This window comes from Polyodon spathula, chromosome 2, assembly GCF_017654505.1.
Source record: "Polyodon spathula isolate WHYD16114869_AA chromosome 2, ASM1765450v1, whole genome shotgun sequence".
NCBI classification, from domain to species: Eukaryota; Metazoa; Chordata; class Actinopteri; order Acipenseriformes; family Polyodontidae; genus Polyodon; species Polyodon spathula.
Window position 1 is genome coordinate 38,582,825 of NC_054535.1, and position 10,280 is coordinate 38,593,104.

Here is a 10,280-nt window from a genome sequence, read left to right on the forward strand (position 1 = left end):
AGTCCCTCAGTTTTGTTATCAAGGTAGCAGTGTTGGTATTAAAAGTAGTGCATTATGAGACAATACGGTATTAGGTGCATGAAGTTTGTCTTATACTGTGTTGTGCTGTAATATGGCACTGAGACAAATAACTGTTGCGGCCAAAAGGGTTTAGTCAGTTGCTATTCGTACCTTCCAGTTGAACAAGTCTTGTCTCAGAGGAGGGTTTGTAAAATGCTATTACTGAGCAACAAGGAAATGTGTTCACTGTATCCCAAACTGTAGCAACACTATCAGCACAACTTATAGATTTTCTCCAAAGCTATGGCTATACTGTTGCAGACACAAAGATTTATTGTGTGCTTTACTACAATAAAGTTATTTTTTTATGGTTGATATTTTTATAATTCAAATGTGTCTTTTTATATTATTACAGTAATATTACCATCCTTTTTTTCTGCAGTCTTGGTTTTTAATTTACTGTATACAATTGTCTTGCAGTAAGCATTTTACAAGAATGAAACATGTCTAAAACAGAGGCCACTGAGTTCAGTTATGCCAGAGGACACTGTTGCACATGACACCAGGCAGACTGTATCCTAGCAACTTGAGCAGATACTGTCAGTAACGTAACCTCTGAAAATAAGAGGTGCATCTACTGACTTTTATTGTGCACCTGCTACTTGCTAACCAGAAAGAATGAAGGAGCTAAGGAACAGAAGTAACGTGAGGGAGTGAAAGAAAAGTTTTATAGTAAAATAAATATTATCTGAACAATATATTTTGTTCTTAATTAGCAGAGTATAAGAGGCTAATATATTTCAGTAAACCAAACGTTTGCTGTAGACAGTCACCATTTTATGGTATAGTCTTTTTGTTTGTTATTAATTTACTTTTCTGCTGGCATCTGGAACTGTTGCTGAGACCAAGATAGCACTCGGGGTGACCAGGAGAAAGCCTTGAGTACCTCTGGCCACGATGGAAAAGAAGATTTTTCAGCTGTCGTTGTGTTTATTGTCTGCTCCTACGAACTTACCTTGGAAGCAAGAAACAGAACTGTGTTGCTGGCCGTGAGTACTGCTTGCATTCAAAACACCGTTTTTTTTTTAAGTATAATTTTGTTGCTTATTTGACATAAACAAGTGAAGGGGTATTTTGTTTTTTTTTATTATTGCCACTACGTACCCGAGCGACGGTTCAGGCCTGCAACGTGATAGTTCTGTTATATTAGTGCACATGTTCAGTACACGTGAGTACACGTGTGTGCATGTGTGTGTGGGCCCATTGTAGTGCAATTGTTTAATTAGTTTGTACAGCAACGCATATTATTTGAGTAAATATATTATTTGTATTTATTTGAGTACATTGTTTACTTATTTCCATTTGTGTGTGGTGTGTGAGTGTATAAAGGGGTTAGTATTAAATAATAATTCTTATTAAGGGGTGCATGTGTATTTAGATGCCCCTTAAATAGGTGGAGGCACCGCATTAAGAAACAGTACACATATATCTCTAACAGACAAATTATAATTTAAATAAGTATTGGGAACCCAGGCCTCGTCACTTACAGTGAGTTAGGAGTTGTGTACTCCAGACACTAACAGGAGTGGGAGGGGTGTTACATAAATGGAGGCACTGCTGGGATGGACTATTTGTCATTTTGTTAGAGAATAGAGTGTCATTATTCACTCAGTAAGCCCTGTATTGAATGCCAGTGCATCATGAATCAGTCAGCCAGTACCACTGAGAGAGCACAACTGATTAATTGGTGCAGAGGTGAAGAAGTAGACTCTGCCCATGCAGTATTAATGATTGGTATACCGGAAGGTACCGATATAGCCTTTATTGAAGAAACCATGCACACTATTAAGGTGTTTGGACGCGTGAGAGTAAGAGGGAAAACATTTAATGCCCTTACAAAGAGTTTAATGGTATTGTGTGAGTGCTCTCGAATAGAGGACCCAGATCAGGTCCCCAATGAAGTACTGCCTCATGGTGATCTTGTAGCCTGGATGCTAGTGGTAGCTGATGGAGCAACAATTGATCCTGGTGAAGGTGTTCCAACCTCAAGCTTTCAGGAGAAGCTTACAAAGCTGCTGCAGGAAGAAGGGAAGACGTTACATGAGGCCCAGGCTCTCTACCCAGCTGAAGCATTGCAAACCATGTCCCCTGAAGCCATAATTCGTGCAGTTGGAGACATTTTAGAGAAAATGGCAAAATCACACAACGAGAATAATGCGTATCAGCGGTTACGAATATTCTCAGGAAGCATTCCTACTCCCTCGGGAGAGGAGAGTTTTGATAGTTGGATGGATCAAGCCTGTCTCATGGTTCAAGAGTGTGACTGCTCCAGCAGAGAGAAAAGGAAGAGAATCGGGGAGAGCTTGAAAGGACCTGCTTTGGAGATTATTCAAGCAGCGAGGGATGCCAACCCTGATGCTAGCCCGATGGACTATCTGGAAGCACTTGAACACACGTTTGGAACCCCTGAGTCTGGTGAGGATCTTTATTTTGCATTTAGATAATTAAGAGAGGTCTTTAAAGAAAGTAGTGCTGAAAGGAGGCATTGCGTCAAGCCGCATTGATCAGCTTATACGAGGTGCTACTGAGTCTGAGCTGATGCTGATACAGCTGAGATTAAGGGAAAGGAAGGACAACCCCCCTGCATTCCTGACTCTCCTGAAGGAAATCCGCAAAGTGGAGGAGCAAGAACCTGCTCATCATAAACTGAGCACCAGTGTAAAGCAGATACAAGTCAGAGATGACGAGAACCTGAAACAGTCTGAGTTTCGTGAACTGAAAGGTCAAGTTAAAGAGTTGCAAACTGGGTTTGTTGCCATGATGATGCAGCATAGTCAGTCAAAGGAATCAAGTGTTACTGGAAGTCAAGCAAAGAAGGTTAAGCCTGTTACATTGCAGCCTGATCAAGACTGTGAGATAGAAGCATTGAACCATCAGGCACAAGACCTGCAGCAGAAGGTCACTGTGTTGAACATGACACCAGTACCATCAGTTGTGGACAGGCAAATGCTGAGAACAGCTGGAGCAGCTTGTGCCCACAACAGCAGTAGACCTCAGGCAGCTAAAGGTTCTGGGGAACACTTCTGCTATCGCTACGGAGAAGATGGGCATATCAGCAACAAATGCAGCACACCTGAAAACCTTGCTAGAGTGACTCAAAAGCTCATTCGTTCCTTGCGTAAGATGAAAAGTGAACAGAGAGGACCAGGCAAGGAGCCTGCTGAGTCTCCTAATGTGAACTGCTCGTTCAGAAAGAATGGTATAGCCTTAAAGAAGACATGCCACCTTCCCAAAGGGCTAATAGGACCATCATCAGTGATCACAGTGAAGATTTGTGGATTACCATGCCGTACTCTGCTAGATAGTGGTTCACAAGTGACCATTATCTTTGATAAGTGGTACTCTCGGTTTCTACCACACCTGCCCATTTACCGAGTCGAAGGATTGGCCATCTGGGGCCTGAATGACACCAGCTATACCTATAGAGGATACATAGTAGTAGATTCAGAATTTCCCAAAGATGTTGCAGGAATTCAAGAGTCTATCTCTGTTTTGGCTTTGATCTGCCCAGAACCACGTAGCCCTGAACAGGTACCTGTCATAATTGGGACTAATGCAAGTATGTTTCAGCGTCTAGCTAAACTCTGTGAAGAGACAGCTGGCCCTGAAAAGGGCATCTTCATGATTGAGACACCGCCTAACATAGCACTGCCAAAGGGGGTGTTGGTACAACCAGGAATCCTACCAGCCTCAGCCATTGATGTCAACAGGCTTACTGTTAGATTGAGGAATGAATCGATGAAAGAAACCAAACTGCCTAGTGGGACAGTGCTGGCCCACCTATACAAGACGGACACAGTAGCTCAGGCTCAAAGACAGGACCAACAGATACCTGCCCTTGATCCCCAGCTGTTTGATTTTGGGACATCTCCCATTCCAGAGATGTGGAAGGAGAGACTGAGCAGAAAACTGTCTGAACGAGCCAATGTATTCTCAACTCATGAGTGGGACATGGAACTCTCTGCAGGAGTTGAACACCCCATCCGGCTTAGTGGCTCAAGACCTTTCAGGGAGAGGTCACGAAGGCTTGCCCCTGCCGATATTGAAGATATACACCAGCATTTGCAAGAGTTGTTGGCAGCAGGCATTATTAAGGAGTCTCGTAGCCCATATGCCTCACCACCCATAGTTGTAGCCAGGAAGAAGAACGGATCTGTACGAATGTACATAGACTATCGCACTTTGAACAGCAGGACCAGACCAGACCAGTACACCATGCCGCGCATTGATGATGCATTGGACTGTTTGTCTGGTAGCAAGTGGTTTTCAGTATTAGATCTGCGCAGTGGATATTACCAGATATCTATGGTAGAGGAAGACAAGGAGAAGACAGCGTTCATTTGTCCTCTCGGTTTCTACCAATTTGAACGTATGCCGCAGGGTATCACGGGTGCCCCAGCTACTTTTCAGCAGCTAATGGAGAAGCCATGGGGGATATGAACCTTCTCCAAGTGTTAGTCTACCTCGATTACATCGTATTTGGTAAGACGTTGGAAGAACACGAAGAGCGACTTTTGAAAGTTCTTGATTGGCTGGAAGAATGTGGCCTGAAAGTGTCAATAGACAAGTGCCAATTCTGTCAGCTTCAGGTTAAATATGTTGGTCATATTGTCTTTGAACACGGTGTAGCAACAGACCCTGCAAAAGTAGAAGCAATGGCCAATTGGGAGCAACCTATGAATCTGAAGTCATTAAGATCCTTTCTGGGATTCTGTGGCTATTACCGTAGATTTGTGGCAAACTACTCAGCCATTGTCAGACTATTGACAGAACTTACCAAAGGCTATCCACCAGCACAGCATGGAAAGAAGACCTCCAAAGACAGTGAAAAGTCCTACTTTAAAGAGTTGGAGCCCTTTGGAGACCGTTGGAATGATCAGTGCACCGAAGCAGTCCAGAAGATCATTCTCTGCCTAACCAATGCACCGGTATTGGCTTTTGCTGACAGTACTAAGCCCTATATCTTACATGTAGATGCAAGCATGAATGGGTTGGGTGCTGTATTAAGCCAGGAATACCCTAAAGGTTTGAGACCAGTAGCTTTTGCTAGCCTGAAGTTAGCCATGTCAGAACAGCGATACCCAGTACACCAATTTGAGTTCTTGGCACTTAAATGGGCGTCGTGGATAAATTTCACAATTATCTTCATGGAGCCAAGTTCACAGTGAGAATGGATAATAATCCTCTCACCTATGTTTTGACAACAGCAAAGTTGAACGCTACAGGTCATAGATGGCTTGCAGTTCTTGCCACCTATGATTTTAATATCCAATACAGACCTGGACGAAACAACGTCGATGCTGATGTACTGTAGTGAAGATTGCACTCTAGTAATCTGACCAATGAATAGAAAGAAATCCCGCCTACAGGTATAAAAGCTGTATGCCAACGGGTGGAAGTAACTGAGTCTCCTGAATTCAACACACATGTGGTAGATCAATTGGAAGCATCACCTATGGCAATACCCGACTGCTATGCTTTTTCAGCCCTTCTGCAATTGAGCCCACTAGAACAGCTGAGCAATAAAGACCTGCAGAAAGCTCAGAAAGTGGACCCAGTGATTGGAGAGATTGGATGTGTTATTAAAAGTGGTCGAGGGCCACAGGTAGTGAAGCATAAACATCCCAACATCACCCTGTTACTGCGTGAGTGGGAGAAACTTGTGATGCAGAATAACCTGTTGTACCGAGTGACTAAAAGAGCTCATGGAAAGGAAGTCCATCAGCTTGTACTGCCTAGCAGATACCGGATGATGGTTTTACAAGCCACGCATGATGAGGTGGGTCACCTGGGAGTGGGGAGAACTACGCAGCTCCTAAAAGATCGGTTTTACCGGTCGAAGATGGCATCCGAAGTGGACCAATACATTAAGAACTGTGGAACATGTATCAGACACAAGACATTACCCCAAAGAGCTGCTCAACTGAACCAGATCAGTAGTGAAGGGCCTCTGGACCTTGTATGCATTGACTTCTTGCCATCCTGGTCATCACTGATAATTTTACTCGGTATGCGCAGGCCTTTCCCACAAGAGATCAGAAGGCCACCACAGTTGCCAAAGTATTGTGGGAGAAATATTTTATCCATTATGGATTTCCTGCCCGAATCCATTCTGACCAGGGTCACGATTTTGAGAGTCGGTTAATAAAAGCACCCTTAAGTATGCTGGGAATACAGAAGTCCAGACGTACTCCGCATCATCCTCAAGGGGACCCACAACCTGAGAGAGTTAATCGGACTCTACTATCCATGTAAGGAACCCTTGACCCGTCCAAGAAGCAGAGATGGAGCCAACATGTCAGTCAGTTAGTGCACGCCTATAATTGCACCAAGAAATACGCTACAGGGTACTCCCCATACTATTTAATGTTTGGGAGAGAAGCTTATCTTCCGGTGGACCTCTGTTTTGGTGTGTCACCTGATCGTGAATCGTACTCAACATACAAGCAGTACGTCACCAAGCTGAAAGCCGAGTTGAAAGAAGCCTATCGGTTATCCACTAATGCTGCCTGCCAAGATCACTTGAGTAACAAAAGACATTACGATCAGCATGTGCGTAACCAGACATTAGAAGTTGGTGATTGTGTACTTCTATGCAACCTAGGGATGCAAGGAAAGCATAAGTTGGAGGACAGATGGAAATCGGTACCACATGTAGTAGTGGAGAAGTTGCCTAACCTACCTGTGTACCTGGTCAAGCCTGAGAAAGGAATGGGTATTGTGAAGACAGTTCACGGAGATCACCTGTTACCCATTGGCTGCCTAGTGAGGATGCCTGTCAATTCAGGATTGAAAAAGTCACTTAGACCTGTCACCAGAACACAGGCCAAATGGTACCAGAAGAAGGAGGTGCCTAAGAACGTGACACATGAAGATGAAAGCTATGAAGAACAGGGAGACACTTCATCAGAGTCTGAAGATGGAGGAGTGTGCTACCATGACCATCCCACTTTAAATGAGAGCATCATCGAGCCCACTGGTTCTGACATGCATCCAGAGATTAGAGCTGTCCCTGATGGAGTATAGCTTGTCTTAGAAGATAGCAGATAGATAGATAGATAGAAGAGAGCTTGACAATTCTGACGGAGAGACTGCCTTGGAGGAAGAGCACGCCCAACACCCAATTGAAGACCCTGTGGTGGACACAGAGCCTAACGAGGGAGACGTTTCTATATTGGCGGAGGGTGGGGATCCTACAATTGAACGTCGTGCTAAGAGAGAAGTGAAGCTTGTCATCTGTTTAACCTATGATGAGCCAGGAAAACCTTCTGATGTGCCTTTGACCATAATACACTGGGGAATGGTCATTCAAATCAGTAGCACCTATCTTGAAGTGCAATGTCAGAGTCAATGCGTTACGTTATGGTACAATCCATTAGCAAAGTGTCACAATTGTAGTTGTAAAGACAACCATCTGGTAAAAAGTTAAGTGATGGGGACATCCAGACATTCTAGAAGGGGGAGGATGTAGCCCTGCTGCAAATTTGCGCTATTCCTTTAAATAAAAATGCTGTATTTCTTGTAACATAGTTAGAATGCACCAGAATCACATTTACTAGCTTGCTACACCTAAACACAATTCTATTGGACAGGTTTCCTCTCTGAATCAATTAGCCAATAGGTAGTGGAATTTGGGGTTGGGTCTTAGCATTTTGATTGGGTTTGTGTGAGAGAGAGAGAGGAGGTTCGAGAGTGTGAGGAGAGACAGACGCAACACGCGAAAGAAAAAGGAGGTTCGAGAGAGTTCGAAGGAACAGACGCAATGTGAGGGAGTGAAAGAAAAGTTTTATAGTAAAATAAATATTATCTTATTTATTATATAAATATTATGAGTATAAGAGGCTAATATATTTCAGTAAACCAAATGTTTGCTGTAGACAGTCACCATTTTATGGTATAGTCTTTTTGTTTGTTATTAATTTACTTTTCTGCTGGCGTCTGGAACTGTTGCTGAGACCCAGATAGCACTCGGGGTGACCAGGAGAAAGCCCCGAGTACCTTGGCCATGTTGGAAAAGAAGATTTTTCAGCTGTCGTTGTGTTTATTGTGTCCTTCTATGAACTTACCTTGGAAGCAAGAAACGGAACTGTGTTGCTGGTCGTGAGTACTGCTTGCATTCAAAACACCTTTTTTTTTTTAAGTATAATTTTGTTGCTTATTTGACATAAATAAGTGAAGGGGCATTTTTTTTTTTTTATTATTACCACTATGTACCCGAGTGATGGTTCAGACCTGCAACGTGATATTTATGTTATATTCGTGCACATGTTCAGTACACGTGAGTACACGTGTGTGCATGTGTGTGTGTGGGCCCACTGTAGTGCAATTGTTTAATTAGTTTGTATAGCAATGCATATTATTTGAGTAAATATATTATTTGTATTTATTTGAGTACATTGTCTACTTATTTCCATTTGTGTGTGGTGTGTGAGTGGATACTGAGGTTAGTATTAAATAATAATACCTATTAAGGGGTGCATGTGTATTTAGATGCCCCTTAAATAGGTGGAGGCACCGCATTAAGAAACAGTACACATATATCTCTAACAGACAAATTATAATTTAAATAAGTATTGGGAACCCAGGTCTCGTCACTAAAATGCATAGAAATAGTTTTTTTTTTCATTGATCTACACATCCTAACCCACAACTTCCAAGTGAAAAAAATATTCTAGAAATCTGCAGAAAATTAATAAAAAATAAAAACTGAAATAGCTTGGATGGATATGTGTCCACCCCCCTTGTAATAGCAATCCTAAATTAGCTCAGGTGTAACCAATTGCCTTCAAAATCACACACCAAGTTAAGTGGCCTCCACCTGTGTTAAACGGTAGTGAGTCACATGATTTCAGGATAAATTCAGCAGTTCCTGTAGGTTCCCTCTGCTATGTAGTGCATTTCAAAGCAAAGACTCAACCATGAGCACCAAGGAGCTTTCAAAAGAACTCTGGAACAAAGTTGTTGAAAGGCACAGATCAGGGGATGGGCATAAAAAAATATCAAAGGCCTTGAATATCCCTTGGAGCAGAGTCAAGACGATTATTAAGATTTAGAAGGTGTATGGCATCACCAAGACCCTGCCTCGATCAGGCTGTCCCTCCAAACTGGATGACTGACCAAGAAGGAGACTGATCAGAGAAGCTATCAAGAGGTCAATGGCAACTTTGCAAGAGCTACAGACTTTTATGGCCAAGACAGGTCAAAGTGTGCATCTGACAACATACCAAGCACTCCACAAATCTGGCCTGTACTTTACTCACGAAAGCCCATCTTGAATCCCATTTTAAGTATGCAATAAAACACTCAGGAGATTATGTAGCCATGTGGCAAAAAGTTCTGTGGTCTGATGAAACTAAAATGTAACTTTTTGGCCTAAATGCAAAGCGTTATGTTTGGCATAAACCCAACACAGCGCATCACCCAAAGAACACCATTCTTACTGTGAAGCATGGTGGTGGCGGCATCATGTTATGGGGATGTTTCTCATCGGCAGGGTCTGGGGCACTGTCACAGAGACGGCCGAAGTGGGCGGCGTCAGAACCAGGAAAAGGAATGAAATACACAAAACACAGGACGGATGAAATGAAATGATGATGGCACTGGCTGGCGCCGGTTTATTGTAAAATAAAAGGGTTTAACAAACAAAAGACAGGACACGGCACTTCGCGCCAAAATAAACAGACAAACAAAACGAATAGACACAGACAAAACACAGAGTGGACGAACGCTACACAAACAATTGAAATCTATATTTACACTTATCTATCTCTATGTCTATGTCTATCTCTATCTCTATCTCTCTCTCCCGTTCTCCACTCCCGAACACCCAACCGCGAGTATGTGACAACGTGCATCTATATATACTGTTGTGCTGGGATTCAATTACCAATTAATTATTCACTTGAATCCCAGCACGTGAATTAAAAAGTGCAATTCCCCGTGCTCACATTTTACTACATTTTACTTGCACATGAAGTGCTGTGCAATCCTCGTGCCTAAATACACATATACATTTTTTAAACATTCGTGTTACACAGACCCGTTTATATCCCGTGTACCAATGTCTATACACCAACATTTAAACACACCACACGCAACACATAACAGATAATATACACAGGGGCGGGCACTTTGTCACAGGCACTTGTCAGGATAGAAGGGAAAATGAATGGAGCAAAGTACAGAAACATCCTTGTGGAAAACCTGCTGCTCTCTTCAAG

The 10,280-nt window shown here is 42.8% G+C and overlaps 1 protein-coding gene across 1 annotated transcript; it reads left to right on the forward strand.

The window, feature by feature from the left end:
* The first annotated feature begins 1,700 nt into the window (after window positions 1–1,700).
* On the forward strand, window positions 1,701–2,504 carry LOC121326536 (paraneoplastic antigen Ma1 homolog). The gene has a single exon (XM_041269875.1). It carries the CDS (start codon window positions 1,701–1,703, stop codon window positions 2,502–2,504), a length of 804 nt encoding a protein of 267 aa, XP_041125809.1.
* The last annotated feature ends 7,776 nt before the right edge of the window (window positions 2,505–10,280 follow it).